General features: G+C 46.4%; 2 protein-coding genes across 2 annotated transcripts in view; one reads left to right on the top strand and one right to left on the bottom strand.

Moving 5' to 3' along the window:
- Positions 1-7,532: 7,532 nt before the first annotated feature.
- Trim40 (tripartite motif containing 40) overlaps positions 7,533-16,892 on the bottom strand; it is an 18,512-nt gene continuing 9,152 nt past the window's right edge. The window contains exons 2-6 of the mRNA XM_005414342.2: positions 10,257-10,352; positions 9,631-9,846; positions 9,346-9,368; positions 8,436-8,604; positions 7,533-8,215 (exon numbers count right to left, since the gene is read on the bottom strand). Of these exons, the coding sequence (XP_005414399.1) occupies positions 8,448-8,604; positions 9,346-9,368; positions 9,631-9,846; positions 10,257-10,352 (492 nt within the window). The 3' untranslated portion in view covers positions 7,533-8,215; positions 8,436-8,447. The remainder of the gene's footprint in view (positions 8,216-8,435; positions 8,605-9,345; positions 9,369-9,630; positions 9,847-10,256; positions 10,353-16,892) is intronic.
- LOC102012260 (eukaryotic translation elongation factor 1 epsilon-1) lies at positions 13,535-14,572 on the top strand. The gene has a single exon (XM_005414299.1). The coding sequence runs from the start codon at positions 13,546-13,548 to the stop codon at positions 14,068-14,070; it is 525 nt and encodes a 174-aa protein (XP_005414356.1). The 5' UTR covers positions 13,535-13,545; the 3' UTR covers positions 14,071-14,572.

Genomic DNA, 16,892 nt, shown 5'->3' with positions numbered 1-16,892 from the left:
GTTTGCAGTGCTATACATAATAAAAGCATTTTTTAACCACACTGAGTAATTTATTTTCTTCTTCTTGTGTTACTTTTTACTCTGCTTAAACTTGACCTTTGCTGGCTGTTTCTTTAAAATTATCTGTTTTCACTGCTCAGACATAAACCACATTGTGCTCTCCTCACCTGACTGGGTCCACGGGAGGAGGTACGCCACCCAGAGGTATCGCCAAGGAGAGGGCTCCAGGTGTTTGGGCTTAGCTCAGAATTCCTCCGAGAAGTCCTGTTACTTATGCTCAGCTCCACAGCTGGAAAAGACCTGGAGATCAGGAGCCAGGGACTGGGGAGAGCACATGGCTTTTCCTGGGAGTTTTCAGTGTTGCTTATCAATGATGAATATCCCCAAAATAACACCATGAGTGCCCGTGGAATATAAAAACATCTCCCTAGCTCACAGACCTGGGACTCCACTACAGACCGAATTGTAACTCCCTTATTATTTTCATGGGTTTAAACTGTGTCTTTTAATCAAGGAACGTAACACTGGATCCAGCTGACCTATCCCTTACTTTTCTACTTTAAATTTATACTTCAGTGTAATAGTAGCTGGCTGTGTGTCTCAGTATCTTTCCCTGAGGGATGCAGGAAGCAATCTATGTACTGATATTATGAACAGCAAGGTGTGTGTGTGTGTGCATGCCTGCAAAAGTGGCAAAACGGGATTTTTACCCACCTTATGCTCCATCTAACTGGTTTTGTGTATGTGTACCTGAGCATCACAGAGGGTCTAACAGACTCACACCACTCCAGGATTTGCTTTTAAGAAGTTTTCTTTTGATTTTTCTGGTAGAAGTAGTCCAATTCAGTACAATGGCATATAAAAAACCAGATTTGCAAGTTTTGGAGGACAGAAGGAAATCAGATTACTCATGCTTGGATGGTGAAGATGATCCATTGTGGTAACATACAGGCTTTCATAACAGAAGAGTGGTGTGGGTGGATGATGATGATGATGATGACTTTGACACTGGCATGGAAGCCAAAGTTCCTGTGACAGTGAAATGGAACAAGAATCAACTGATACAGACACAGGGAACACAGACCTCCTTGATTCAGATGATGAAGAAAACAGCAGTGTGAGTATGTATTTGACTAGTTGAAATGTTGCAAAATGGCCACACAACCAAATGGAACAATCCAATGTTAGAACTAAGTCCCAAAATATAATGAGGAACTTGGCAGGGGTGAAATGTATTGGATAGAATGCCAATATTGCCTTCAGTGTTGGAAACTGTAGCAGACAAAATGCTACGAGATGCTGTGAAGCATACAAAGGCTGAAATGCAAGTAAAACATTGTGTATGCACAAATAGCCATATTCAAAAATGTATTTATTATGACATCTGACTAGCTGGACTGAAAGCATTCAAAGATCTGCTGTACTTAACAGGGATTTCTCATGGTTATTGCAGAAATGTAAGACTTATTGAAGAGTGATGGGTCAAAATATGGCATAAAAATTAATGCCCCTGTAGATAGGAAGACTTACTATGCTTTCAATTTAGACATTTACCCTGGGACTCAGCCACCAGGTCCTTATTCATATGGTAATAAGCTGAATGATGCTGTGAACAGACCTGATGCTCCCGTCTCCCAAACTAATCAGAACGTGACATTCGACTGTTGGTTCACCAGTTTCCAGTGGATGTTACATTTGCTAACAGAGCACAAGTTGACCAGTGCAGGAACTGCAAGCAGGAACAAAGCAGAAATTCCAAATGAATGTTGCAATTTCAAAAAGAATTGTATAGTACAATCTTTGGATTTCAGAAAGGGATAACATTGGTCTCACATACGACAAAGAAAGACAAACTGGTACTGCTGATGTCAACATTTCATCATTATGGAAATATCAGTAGGGAAACCTTGACAAAACAGAAGCCTGAGATGGAAACTTTCTACAACAAAACCAAAGGCAGAGTAGATGCTGTTGGCGAGTTATGCAGCAACTGTGATGTCACTTGTGATATGATCAGGCAAGACCCACCCAGAACCAGACCAGACCTCTGACATGAGAGGAGTCTTTATTGCAGGGGAGAGTGACATGGTGGGGTGCCCAGCGGACTAGGACATCCCTGAGCTGAGCAAAGCATGGGGTTTTTAAGCTGTCTTTCTGGAGGGTGTCTATGGGCCAGAACAGTCTGAGAGGGATGGGTTGTTCATAAGAGTTGAACGTCTGGTTCTGCCAAGGCGGATGAGGGTGAGGTTGGCTTTTGCCGAGGGGAACTGGAGGGGAACAGGTGAAGAGGAAGGAGTTTTTATTAACTCCTTAATAAAAGAGCTTACGTCCCCTGCGGTGGGGGGGGGGGTTGCCTTGTGACTTATCAACTTGAAACACAAAGCACTGGCAAATGGTTGTGTTCTACTTGATCCTAAACCTGTGCGGCATAAATAGTTTGACAGTTTTCAAAGAAAATAACAAGTGCAAAAATCTCACAGAGAAATTTTCTTAGAGGATCAGGACTGGAACTCACAAGGGATCATTTACTGCAGAGGAAATATAAAATGTTTTTCCCCAGGGAACTATGCAAAAAAATTATAGAACACATTGGTGAGCTGACAGGTGAACAGGCAGGTGCAGCATCACAAAGACCAACTATGACAACAAGAAAACTATGACAACAAGTTGCAAATGATGTCAACCGTGCCCTACAAGAAAGGAGAGGAAAATAAAACATACGTGCTATCAGTGTAAGTGATACTTGTGTATGGAACATGAATTTGTCATGTGTGGAGACGGCTTTGGGTGTGACTGTTGAAGCAAAACTCATTTCTGTGGTAGACTTTTGTTTGTGTTTACACTGCAGTTCACATAGGTTTATTTTCGATGTTTTCTTATAGGCTTGTGAGCAAGTAAGAGGCTAATGTGAAAATGTTAACGTCTATTCTAAGCACTCATTACATATTTGATATTTTATTTCATTGCTATCTTATTTCCCTGCTTAGTGCATGTTGTACAGTGTAGTAGGAAGCTCCTGACAGAACAGGAAGAGAGGTGACAAGACTGCCACATAGGAAAGGAAAGCTAAGCACATGTGCTGTCAGTGTAAGTGAGATATGTGCATGGAACATGCAGTTACTGTGTGTGAAGATTGCCTTGGGTATGACAGTTTAAGCAAGGATTATTTTTGTGGTGGAGCTCTACTGATATTTTCATTATAGTTCATATAGGAATTTATTTCTGATGTTATCTTTTAGGTTTTATAAGCAAGTACACAGCTGATATGAAAATGTTGATGTCCATTCTAAGTGTACAATACATATTAAGAATTTAATAATCTATTTTATTAATGTTTTATGTTCCTATTAACCTCACACTGTATAATACAGTAAGAATCTCAGGACAAAACAGCAAGACCAGCAAGATGTCAAGTATGTCCTACAAAAAGTCCAGGAAAGCAAAACATATGTGCTGTCAGTGTAAGAGATATGTGTATACAGAACGAGCTATTGTCATGTGTGCAGACTGCCTTAAGTATGATTATTGAAGCTGTTATGGTTTGTGTCTGGGTGTCCCCCCAAAGCCTCATGCAGACCTGGGGTAGGCTTCTAGCATTTATGACTAATTCATGGTCCAATAACAGGATTATGGGTGTGAGTGCTACACCCTCCCTGGAGCAGGTCACCTGCATACAATATAAGGGAAAGCAAGAGGCTTGCTGTATCTGCTCCTCCACCTTTTTGCTCTTGTTGCTTTGCTGTCTTCCATCACCATGAACATTTGCCCTCTGCCATGTGCCACTCTGCCTTGGAGCCAGCCGAGTATGGAATGAAACCTCCACAAACTGTGAGCTAAATAAACCTTTCCTTCCTTAATTTTGGGCATCAAGTGTTTTGTCCCAGCAACAAGAAAAAAGTAACCAAGACAGAAGTAAAGATTTTTTTTTTTGTAAAGTGCTATTGATATTTTCATTGCCGTTCATATAAGAATTTACCTGTGCTGTTCTTTTTTATATTTTGTGCACCAAAAAACAGTCAATGTTGAAAATTTTGATGCTTTTTTATAAGCAATAAATATTAAAAATTCAAAACTATTTTTGGATTTTTTTCCTGTTAAGTACTCATTGTTTAGTATAATAAACTCATAAAATTAAGATTAATAATTAACAGAAATATTCTAGAGCATAAATGTGGGTCCGGCAGGCTGCATTTCTGTGCCTTTATGACAGAATTACTGTCATGCTCCTCACTCAGGACTGTGAGGTTCATGTGTAAAGAACCTGGGCTGCAGGAGGCGTCTAGCAGCTCAAGCCACCTCTCAGTAACCGTAAGGCAGATCCCATCGTCAACCCTGGAGCAAAGACCAGGAGGCCCAGTGGGCTTGGGTCAATTGCTCAGCACTGCGTGTGCAGCTAGGAGCTCATCCGCATTCAACAAGAGCTCTTAACCCCCGGTACCGGAGAAAAACCAAAAAAAAAAAAAAAAAAAAAAAAAAGAGCTCTTAACCGCTGTGGGTGTGGTGGATGCAGTGCGGCCCACATGACTTGGGCCAGAAAAAGTTTATATTTCTTACCCTGAGAAGTAAAAGGAGGGGGAGTGTCCAGACCCAAAAAATGACTCCAGGGCAGCGAGAGCAAGGCTTAAATCTGTGCTCTTGCAAGAGCAGGGCCCAAGTGAGCCAGGCGCCCACAGTTGCGAAGCTGTTCGTGTCCATCCCTCACTCGCAGGAGCCCCCTCAGCTGGCGACCCGGGTTCAGGCTGTCTTGAGCCTGCACCTGTTACTCCCCACTCCTTCCTTTTTGCCCTTCCTCCCTCTGGTTTGTGTGTGTGTGTGTGTGTGTGTGTGTGTGTGTGTGTGTGTGTTTTGTGAGCCTTTGGCTTGCAGCACTGTAACTGAAGAAAACTTGTTTAGCAATTATCTCTTACTCCAGAACCTTATCTCTGGTGTGAGTCTTTTATAGCCGCTACTGACCCAGCTAATTCTGAGAATTTGGGCTTATTAGAGTAATTAATGAAATACGTCCCAATTAAAGATATTTGTATCTCTTACAGGATGGGATGAAAAAAGGGAATTGGGATGTGGTATGCACCCGTACCAACCCCACACAAGGAGTATAAACATTATGTGCTCCACACACGGACTAATACCCTAAAACTTAAAAAAATACAACTGCCACTGAGCGGAAAGGCTCGTGTTGGCCTATCAGTACCTGCTCCTCCCCAGGGTAATTTTACTTGAAGCTGATTTATTCCGGAGGAAGTGCGTGGGTCCTACCTCACCATGGCTCCAAGACAGGGAACTGTGGGCGGCAGGAAGTGTATCCAGAGGCCCCGTGCTCCCAGCAGACCTTCTCGGCTCCGAAGCAGTGCCACACGCTTCTGTGACTCCACACACTCATACCTAATTTTTTCACAACTTCCATTACAGCAGCTGTTTCTGTGAGAAGGGAGCCCCACTCCAGTCGGCTCAACAGGAAAGTTTATGTAAGCACAGATGTGGAAACATGGAAACACAATTCTTGGGCCTCACAGCGAGGTGTGGCAGAGGAGGCACAGAAAGCGGGAACACCGCCAGTCCCACCAGAGGAACTAGGGACTTACAAATGCTGACAACAAACACACATAAAACTCACTTTGGTCAAACACTGCAAGGTTTTTATTATTATTATTTTCTCCAGCATGAGGGATTAAACTCAGGCCCTCTGAACGGAGCTACATCCCCAGCCCTTTTTATTTATTTGTTATTCTGAGACAGCATTTTGATAAATCACTAAGTTGCCCAGCCTGGACTTGCACTTGTGATCCTTCTGCCTCAGCCGAGGGCTGGGATTACAGTCGTGTGTCACCACGCCTGCTACCTAAGTACTATTTCACATTTTAACTCCTTACAACAACCCTATGAGGTAGGTACAGCTGTTAACAGTCCGTTCTATGTACAGAAGAACTGAGGCGCGGAGGTTAAGCACGGCTCCTAATCAGCGGCAGTGAGCCACAGCCCAAGCACTGGAATCCAGTTCGGCTCCAAGCCTGTGCTCACGGCCACCAAGCCACCGTGTGACGTACGTACGCCAAGCAGGAAAGTGGACTGGGATCAGCAGCACAGGCCATGGACTGTGGCCCCGCACTGGCCATGTGTTCAGCATGGTTGCTCTCTCCTTGTCACCACAGAGCCTGATGATTTCAGCTACTTGTCATTGTCCTTCTTTGTCAAGTTCTTTCCCAACAGGCTGCCTCACAGACGCAGTTGGCCACCGTCTGTGACCAGTTGCCTCCCCTGGCCGAGGTGTCAGTGGCCACGTCAGAAGAGGGTGGAGGACCTGACACCAGCCTGCACTGTCACTGGCCTCTCGAGGTACAGAGACCCACGTCTCCTCCCATTACCGTGGGGACAGGTCCTTTGTGACACTAACCCCACCAGGGGTGCAGGGATTGTTGGCTGTCACCTTCACAGGTCTTCTTTTCTCAGCTGTAGTGTTCTCCCAAGCTGGGTCTTGTTTTTCTGAGATCGAAGGCTTCCTGCCAAGTAACCATTCTTGTTTCCCTGAGCATTTGTACCAGGCTCTTTCTCCTTCCCCTCCTGCCGACTCGCCATCATTGCACCTGTCTGACTTCTCCCTGTGCCTGGACGTCGCAGACTAACCTCAGTCTCCTCACAGTTGTGCTGCAGCTTTTTCCTTTCTCTGTGCTTTCGTTCAAGTAGCTATTCTGACTGTGGTGGATGACAACTGGTGATCAATTTATAACCCCCAGCTGAACTGAGTAAGTGTAGCGCTGGGTGTGGGAGGCCCACCTGAGGATTGCTGCCAGCAGCACAAGAGGCAGAACTGGAGAAGAAGTAAGGCTGCTGGAAGGTGAGAGAAGCTGTAAAGAGCTGTTGGGTCTCTTGGAGGAGCTTGACATGCTGGCTTTCCTGACGAACTCAGCTGTTCTCAGAGGAGGAGGAGCTCAGGACCTTGTTGTCACTGAGAATGGCTATGGTTCATTTTGGGGAAGCTCTGGTCCTCACTCGGAGCATCGTTTCCTGGCTCCAGATGGAAAAATGGTGCATTGCTCAGTCTCCTGGAGAAGCTTGTCACATTGGCTTTCCTGATGGGAACTCCTGATCACTGGAGGAGCTTCGGACCTCACTGTTGCTGAGGATAGCTATGGTATTTTTCAGGGGAGCTCTGGTTCTTACTTTGTGCGTTGCTTCCTAGTTTGAGTGCAGATCCCTCAGCCTGCTAGCACAGATCCTTCAACCTGCTGGCACAGACTTCCTGGATTCCACTACTGACCTTTGGGTCTTCCCAGCACAGATCTGTGAAAGAGGCCTGCATGAGATATTGTTATGGGCTCTGGGCCTCCAGCTGGACTCATGGGAGGCATTATTATGAGCTCTAGGTCTTCAGCTAGACTCATGCGGACATTTCCCTAGGATCCAGGCCTTGCCTAGATTCCTTAGTAGTGTGTGGACAGATTTCCTGCACTCTCTTGTACATCATTCTTTGGGTAATTATTATAAATAATCTTATATGTGTCCTGTATTATATTGTTCCCCTTGCAAGTATCCCCCAAACCAACACACTGACCTAGAATATTCTCACCTCTCTCTCCTGCCTCTCTGTTCCCCACGTCCCCCACAAAACCTGCTCTGACTTTTCCAGTGTCACCTGCATCTGTCCTTGAATTCCTGGAGCACTTAGCCTCTGACAACTGAATTTAGTGTACATACTCTCCCGTACCTGCAGCTCTGGAAATACAATGTTTAAAAAGAGGTGAGATTACTACATGTGAATATTTATGATGTGTTAGGCACTGCAGTAGGCACTACGAATGTACAACTCTTACATTTCATCCTTAAAACAATCGCAAGCCTTTTCTAAAAGGGAGTAGAACTGATGTTCAGAGAGGCGAAGGAGCTTGTCCAGTGTTACAAAAGTTGTTGGGAGTCAGGACGGAGGCTTAAACTCCAGTCTGACACTGAATTTCCATTTTGCAGCACAACAAGGCAACTCCTGTGGTCACATTATTTTCTTCATTTCCTCAGTACCTAGCATGGAACTGACTATCTCGGCAAGAGCTCGATAAACCGTGGCTAAAAGATAGTTAATGACGCCCTTTAAACATGGAGGATCAGGCAGGGACCTCACGCTTTTATTAGCTCTTTGCCGCATCCATTTGAAGTTTTCCTGAACACTAACTGTGAGCTGGGCGTGGTCTCACACCATGGGCACACGAGCGCTGTCCGTGCACACCTGAGGGAGTGAGACAGGCACAAGTAACTGTGCACAGCTGTATTAGTTACCAATTTTCCCACAAAAATTACAAGTTTATAGCGTCCAAACAACCCACCGTCACTGTCTCACAATTAAAAAGTTGGGGCACAGTTCCCCTTGCTCTTTCTCTTTCACAAGGCTGTGATCAATGGCAGCCGGACCAGGCTCCCATCTAGGGCTCAGCTGGGAAAGAACTTACTTCCAGTCCCACTCAGGTTGTCAGCAGACTCCATTTCCTTACAGCTGTGACATGTGGGCCCCTGACTGCTATGGCGAGGGTGGAGGCAGCTCTGGTTCCTACAGGCTGCCGGGAGACCTCCCATGGGGTGCTGTCCAGTGAGCCAGCAAGGAGCAGCTCCAGAGTGAGTCTGTGAGCAAGAAGGAGCCCACAGAAGTGATGGAAGCAAGTCAGACCCCACCCGCTGAAGGGCAGGCGCAGCACGCAGGGCGGAACACTGAGAGTGAGGATTTGGAGGGCCACCCTTGAGTCTGTCTGCCACAACAACGACTAAGCGAGAGTTGGGTGGTACAGACAACAAATGCTACTAGAGCTCGGAAGGGAGATTCCTCCAACCCACCCACGGGGCTCCCTGTGGTGAGGCGGCCTAACCATCCACGTGCCCGGGTGCTTCTATTTTAACGTGAGGATGCCAGCGATGGGGGCAACCATCAGTTCACAGGCCAGATGCAGGCCATGCAAACGGTCCTGCAGAGCATGGATCTGGCCTCCACAGTGGGAGCCACAACATGAGGCTGGCTCAGGAAGGAGGACGTGCACAAGCGTCGGATGGTAAGGCGTCGGGACACCGTTGTTGGGCTGAGCAAATAAGGATGCGTTCGGGAGGTGGCCCGCCTAATGGGAGGCTGGACCAGGTAGAGGAAGGAGAGAGGAGAGTCTATCTAAGTTCTGTAGAGCACTCCTAGAAACAAAGAAATCCTTCATAAATTCAAACATACGCATATATTCTGTGGCACTTCCACAGGCTGTGTGGCGGGCGATTTCCTTGACAGTGACAGAGCCCACATGCAGGTCTGTACTGTGTGGACTGCCCGTGTCTGTGGCACACGGGTGTCTGCACGTATGGGACGGGAGAAGGAAGGATGCATACCTGCTCAGTAGGTCACTGGCATGCTAGGAGAGAGAGGAGAATCATAATCAGGTTCCTGCCACCTCTAAATCTCCTTCCCAACGCACTGTGAGGCCACTCTGAGGAGTGACCCCTCTGCACCCCACCCTGCTGCAGCAGCACTGTGTGGCCCTAGGCACCAACCACACGTCACCCTGGGTCACGCGAGGGGCACAATTCCCCATACAATTCCCAGAGGAGTGCTGCAAGCAGGGTGCTACGAGTCAGGGAGGACCTCAGGGCGCGGGAGCTGCCTCGGATACGCACCTTCAGGGTGCTGGGGTCCAGCTCCCTGGCAGTCCTCTCCAGTTCAGCCACCAGGCTGCTGAGCTGTGTTATCGCCTCGGAGAGGCTGAGGGCTCCGGCCCTGTCTGCGGGGCCCTCCAGCTGATCCAGCCCCTGCCGACGGAAGGCCTCTAGCTGTCCCTCGGTCTGCTGCAGGCTCTCCGGCTTGGTGTCCAGCCTGTGGTTCCCGCAGCCTACCTGGAACCACAGGAGAGAGGCTCCCTGAGACGCCTTCCCTGCCCCCACTCGCCCGAAAACCTGCGTGGGACGCGGTTCCCCAGCCCCCTCCCGCACGGGGCGGACGCCCGCCTCACAGCTCTGGCGCAGCGGTGCTCAGAGGCAGGCCGTCTGCCCTCCGCGTCCCGTCGGGCAGGTCTACAGACGTCAGGGGGGAAGGCGCACACACACACTCACACGCACGCACTCACACACACTCACACTCGTGCACACATGCACACACCACCGCCCGGCGCGGCCCGTGCCTGCGTTGCCCTGCGCATGGGGGAGGCAGAGCGCACCGAGGCGCGAGCGGAAGGGCGGGCGGGCTCGGGGCCAGGGCAGGCAGCGCCCCCAGGACACCCGCGCCCTCCCTCCCGGGCCCCACGCACCCGCAGGGCCTGCAGCCTCTCCGCCCCGAGGGCCTCCAGCCGCTGCAGCAGCGCCAAGTCCTTCCTGAGCTTCCTGCTCCGGCGCGTGAGTCGTTCCTGCGGGGAGAAACGCTCGCTCGTCAGACTGGGGTGAGGACGCCGCCTGCTGGGGGCACGAGGAACACCGCCGGTGCTGGTCCCCGAACGGGGCGAGGGAAAGTCTGCCTAAAAAACAGGAACCTGCCGGGCGGGCGTGGTGGCGCACGCCTGCAATACCAGCGCTCTGGAGGCTGAGGCAGGAGGATTGTTGTGAGTTTGAGACCAGCCTGGGCTACAAAGGGGGCTCAAGGCCAGCCTGAGCTCCGTAGCATGACCCTGTCTCAAAAAGACAAAAAACAAAAACAAAAACCAGGCACCTCTGAAGCCTTGTGCTCGAGGTAAGGAACTTGAGTGTATATTTAATGGGTAATGATGAGGAAAAGTAACAAGTAGTTTTTTTAGAAGTCTGAGCTGCACAGAAATAACATGTGACAGAACCATTTCTGCTTGACTTCTGGGTGCTTTTCTCCTCACATGTAAAAGCCACATGCCAATCTTCGCTACATATATGTGTGCAGGTAACTGGTGCCTAAAATAGTGCATATTTGGGGGTACTATGTCATGTTTGAATACACACATATATAGTGCAGTGTTTAAATCAGGGTAAGCATACCTATCTCCTCAAAAATGTATCTTTTTGTGGTGAAAACATTCAAAATCTTTTCTTCTAGCTTTTCTGAAAATACAGTGCATTATTCTTATCTACCTCACCCGCTGTGCAAGCACACCAGAGCTTGTTAGTCTTACTCAGCTGTAACTTGGAACCATTGACCAATCTTTCCCGAAGGCCAGTTTTGGGCGTTTCCACAGCAACAGAGGAAACCCGTCTGGAGAGCACTGCCTTACCCGCTGTACCACTTTCTGTTCCTACCACAGCTTGTCCCGGATGCAGAGTAAAAAGCCCTTGGTTAAGTGCAAACCCACAGCTCCCAGTCTTGATCCTAAACCATAACCTGTGTGGGTCACTGTGTCCCTGAAGCTATGACTATAAGGAACAATTTGAATTTCCTTTTAAAAAAGTGTTTCTAAGTTTTTTATAATCTATGAGAGAAGCAAAAATAAACAAAGTTGGTGCAGATATTAATAGAGGCCTGTGATACACCAAAGTTAAGACAGGTAAGACTGCTAGCCAGAGACCCTAGAAACATCTCTTCTTGTAGCTCCTTGTTAGATTATCACTGAATGTACTCACCCTCCCAGACAGAAAGCATCCAAATTCATAGTAATCAAAAATAGCTGAGTTTGATCCCCAGTACCCCTCCCCCGCAAAATAGCATGGGTACAAGAAGGAAAATAAAATGAAAGAGAAAGAGAGCTGAGGGATGGTCCATTTTTATAAAGGAATTTTTAAAAGAAAAATAGTACATAAATCAGTAGGAGAGGAACAGAATCTCTTGGTGGTGTGGGGAAAACTGGCTTACAACGAGGGAGAAATAAACAGGATCCCTATCTAGAACCATACGTGAGGCTGGGCTCCAGATGGATTAAAGAGCTCAGTATGAAAGGGGAAATTAAATTATAAGGTTATTAGAAAATAATGTTTAATATAAATTTACAACTTGAGAATAGGTAATGTCTTAAGAAAACTCCCTAAAGCATAAACCATGAGGAAAGTATTTAATTTGATTACATCAAAATTAATAGCACCATGGCCAAAATTAACAGAGAAATGAGCGATCAGGAGGTGTTATCTGTAATGCCTGAAACCAAGAAGAAACGTGTGTACAAAGCAGAAAGAGGGCTGGGGAATTAGCTCAGCGGCAAAAGCGCCTGCCTGGCAAGTGCAAGGTCATGAGTTCGGTTCCCGGTACCGGAGAAAAACCAAAAAAAAAAAAAAAAAGCAGAAAGAAAAAAGGCTACAAGTCAACAAGAAGACAAGAACGCAGCAGAAAAATGTGCAAAGAACAGAAAGAGTTAATTCACGGAAGAGGAAGCACGAAAGACTATTACTGTACATGTGAATAAATGCCCCAACTTCTCTGGTGGCCAGAGAAGGGGAAATTAACACAACAATGAAACGTTATTTGACACCCGTCAGATTAGTAAAAATTACACTGGAAGACACCTGGCAAGGGTGTATAAGGACCTACACACACCCACTGGCTCAGCCTCCGAGGAAGGCTTAGGCTCAGGGAAGCACGTGGGATGCTTCCTACTGACCCACAAGTTTCTAGGTAAAAATATTCCCGAGAATCCCTCTCGATGGTCTGAAGAGGACCTGTAGGCTACAGTGTTGTTCAAGGCAGTGAGAAGGGAGATTCGTGCGTGGCAGGCTGACTGGAGAAGTGGGGGTGGGCTGTTAATTGCAGAATCCCAGGACACTGCCAGAATAGCTCCTGCAGCACTGTACGTGGACTTCTGGGGAATGTGAGCAGTTTTTGTAGGATGCCCTGACCTGACCTGACTCCAGCCTGGGGAGCGGGAGGAGCAGTCTCGGTTCAGCCGCTGGCCACCCTGTTCTTCCACAGTGATCCACCATCATCCTGCAGAGTATACGTTCCCCTTCTTTTACTTGGCCTAAACTCACTCTGTAAAACCTGCTTCTTTTCCTACCTTTAATACATGTAAAACCTCACCACATTTTGCGCTTGTCTTGACCAGTTCCTTGATCAGGACAGAAAGAACCTAGAAACCACCTCTAGAAGGAGTCCCCAGCAGCTGGTAACAGTAACGGAGTTGGAGCTGTGTAAAGCCCACTGCTGAGGAAACAGAGACGTGAACAGAGGTGGCAGAGCCCGGGGTGGAGCAGAGCTGTCAGAAGCAGCCAGTGAGCCACGTGACACAAAGCACGGACGGATCTGAAAAACACGGTGCATGGCTAAAAGCAAGAAATACTGTGAGGCTCACAAAGCAACACCACTTTGTAAATTAAATGCGCAAACACAATATAGCATTATGTTTTGCTAAATCATTTACATGTAAAAAGAAAACATTAAATAGCTGCCCATGGGAGAAGTGCTGAGGAATGGTAAAAAAGTGGAAAACAAAACAAGGAGATTTGAGAACTAAAGATAAAGATAGGGAGGCCAGACGTGGTGGTGCACGCCTGTACTGCCAGCGCTCGGGAGGCTGAGGCGGGAGGACTGCCACAAGTTCGAGGCCAGCATGGACTACACAGTGAGTTCAAGGCCGGCCTGAGCTACATAGTGAGACCTTAGCTCAAAAAACAAACAAACAAACAAAAAGATAACGAAGCGCTGAGACCGGAAAGATGGCGGCGGCCGCGGAGTTGAAGCTGCTGGAGAAGTCCCTGGGGCTGAGTAAGGGGAATAAGTACAGCGCTCAGGGCGAGCGACAGATTCCAGTTCTTCAGACAAACAATGGCCCAAGTCTAACAGGATTGACAACAATAGCAACTCATTTAGTCAAGCAAGCTAACAAGGAACACTTGCTGGGAAGCACTGCAGAAGAAAAAGCAATGGTCCAGCAGTGGTTAGAATACAGAGTCACTCGAGTAGACGGACACTCCAATAAGGAAAACACCCACGCTCTCTTGAAGGATCTTAATTCATATCTTGAAGATAAAGTCTACCTCACAGGATATAACCTTACCTTAGCAGATATCCTGTTGTACTATGGACTTCATCGCTTTATAGTTGACTTGACAGTCCAAGAAAAGGAGAAATATCTTAATGTGTCTCGCTGGTTTTGTCACATTCAGCACTATCCAGGCATCAGGCAACATCTGTCCAGTGTTGTCTTCATCAAGAACAGACTATATTCCAGCTCTCACTAGAAGCTACCCTTGCCCTACAGAAGCGTGATTAAAAGCATTTAAATGGAAAGTGTATTCTTTACACGGGACTAACAGAATTGATACGCAGTCATTGTTTATTTGTTGGAGCTGATAGAATTTGACAAGTGTAAACTCAGTCTGAATGTTTTATTTGTTCATAAGCTGAAGTCTTGCAGTTTTTCTTTTTAAGTAAAAACTAAACTGCTATCAAAAAAAAAAGGTGATTGGACCATAAGTTTCCTTGTTTTTATAGGTGAATTTATTTTAATAAAGGTTGCAAATCAGTGGCTTAATCTTAAAACAAATTTAGACCGTCTTGTGAATGATTGACTTATTTGGCTATTTATTAACTCTTCATGTTTTAAAATTCATTTTCCTTTTATGGATATTTACAGTAGTTTATTAAAAACTGTGATAAATTATGCCAGTGATACAGAAAGGAAGACAGATGTATTTGTTTTCAGATATTTATGTGAACTAGTAAATGTGATTTAAAAAAAAACTTCTTGTTTGTTTCTTTCCTGTATTCAGTATCCATTGGGGTGAGACTAACTACTGAACCGCCCTGGAGGGGACTGGAATAGAGTACATTCCTCTTGAGTTAATGATTCTTCTTTGTTGTTGGGCTGTTGGAATATGCAGTGGCTAAGGAGATGGCAATTGCCACTATCCCACTAATTTTAAACCTCTTACTAAACTGAAAGTGAGCAATCTTAGCAAGGCTGCTAAAAGCACTACTGTGAAAAACAAAGATACTTTATTAACAGATCTACATATTTTGTAACTTTTACAGTGGAGTGAATAATCAGCTATTAAATGCCAAAGAGCTGCTTTTTCCAAACAGGAAAAGGAGGGTCTTTGGACCCTTTACTGGTTATTGCTGTCTAATGTTTTGGTGCTGGTGCTGAGCCTACCCAGTATGCAATTCAGAGTTCCAGTAGAAAGAGCAGGTACGTAGGAATTATACAGCACCCTGGTTGAGTCCTGTTTTTGTCACTTAATAGCCATCATTGATTTTAAGTGAAGCAGTGAACCTTATTTTATTGATCTGTAAAAATCAACAAGCTTTATAAACAAGCAGGATTAAGAGGCAATAGATGTGGAAAAGCCCAAAGTATAACCCACAGCTATCAGTAAAGATTAGTTTCCATTCTCTTCTCCGGGCAGTTTAATTTTTGCTTGTTTATAAGACAGTGAGGATTATAAAGTCTCCCCCACCCTGTTTTTGCCCTTCATCTTACTGAGTCAAGAGATTTAATAGGCCAATAAGTCAAGACCGTTCTTGCGGGGTTGAATTTCTTGATTCATTGCCCGTGGGAACATTTTTAATTTTATAAAATGGCCCTTAAATTAAAAACTGTGGACTTGTATTTTCATGTTCAGAAACTGTGGGGCTTAAATTCATCATAGGAGTTCTAATGCGTATGGTAGGGGCAAGTTCCATCTCCATACCTTGGATTGCAAACCCTCCCTGCAGCACTTCTTCCCGAACACAGCAGGAGGAGAGAAGCAGGACGGAGCGCTGATACCCAGCCTTCGCATCCCAGCCATGCGCTCTGCTGAGCGAGAGCGTTTTTTTGTGCTAATGCCCTCCTCTTCCCCTTTCAACTTTGTGACCCTGAAGCCCTTGGAATCTACATCTCCCACTCAGTTCCTTATGGAAGTGCACAACAGATCCAGCAGCTACTACCCAGCACCGTGTGCCATGACTTCCCACCACGTAGGTCTTAGAGGATGCGGGGATGGGGGAAAGGTGTGAACTTGGCTTCTGTAGCCAAGGTTAGATCAGTGGCAGGGAATTGATGATGTGCTGGCTGGAAGCTACCATTGGAAGCTCTAAAAGGTTCACCATCACTGGGTTGGATGATCTCAGTGTCCTAGGGAAACAATTCCTGTTCTCTTAGAGTTGTCACTGTGCAGCGTGGGTTCTTGTGTCTGGCACTTCCGAAATGTTCTTTCTTACTTAGTAACTTCTTCCATATTAACTTTGTCCTACCCTCAGAGGTTAAGTGTATCCTGAGCAACCAATCCCCTTGGGCCTCTGATTCTGGCATGGAACTCATTGTACAGGTTTTTCTTTCTTGGCCAGATTTAATTTCCTGAAAGCAGAGACTGTATTCCCTTGTATATCCAGCCCCCAGAGCAGTGCCTGGCACTCCACAGTAGGTGCTCAGCATGGGTTTGTTAAAGCAATGCACTGTTCTAGCCCCATTTTGAATTGGCAAAGAGAAACATAAGTGTAAATTACAGTTAGGTACAGCTGTACATAGCAAGAAGACCAAGTATAACACCAAAGTGGGTTGTGTTTAGCTCGTATAAAATAAAAAATGTGGAGATTGGACCATATTTGGTAAGTCCTGTCTTGGCTCCATACTGAACAAGCAGTTCCATTCTTCAATTACATTCTAGTATCAGTGTCAGAGCTTGATACCAGTTCCGATTACATCTAGAGAAAAATTAGATGAGGCCTGTGGGGCCCTCTACTAACAGACCACCTGAAGGACCTTTTCCAGAATGTTCTCTTGGACCACTCACAGTAGGAGGGAGGCCAGAAATGACATTCTTTCAGTAGGCACAATGCCACCTGAGTAGAGGCTGTGCTTGTCAGTGAGGGAGAAGGAAAAAAGGGGTGCTAGTTACACTCTCTCAGGAAACAGTGAGTGGTACTCGAGTCAGAAAATATCTTCTACCAGGCATGGTGGGCCACATCTGTGATCGCAGCATTAGGGAGGCTGAGGCAGGAGGATCACTGCAAGTTTGAGGCCATCCCGGGCTACACAGCTCAAGGGCAGCCTAAACTACATAATGAGTCCCTGTCTCAA

Source organism: Chinchilla lanigera, unplaced genomic scaffold (assembly GCF_000276665.1).
Source record: "Chinchilla lanigera isolate Chin_1 unplaced genomic scaffold, ChiLan1.0 scaffold00182, whole genome shotgun sequence".
Taxonomy (NCBI): domain Eukaryota; kingdom Metazoa; phylum Chordata; class Mammalia; order Rodentia; family Chinchillidae; genus Chinchilla; species Chinchilla lanigera.
This window is presented reverse-complemented; position numbering and strand designations above follow the sequence as displayed.

Excerpts from the sequence above, each read along its gene's own strand:
- LOC102012260 (XM_005414299.1), top strand. The coding sequence starts at position 13,546 with ATGGCGGCGGCCGCGGAGTTGAAGCTGCTGGAGAAGTCCCTGGGGCTG.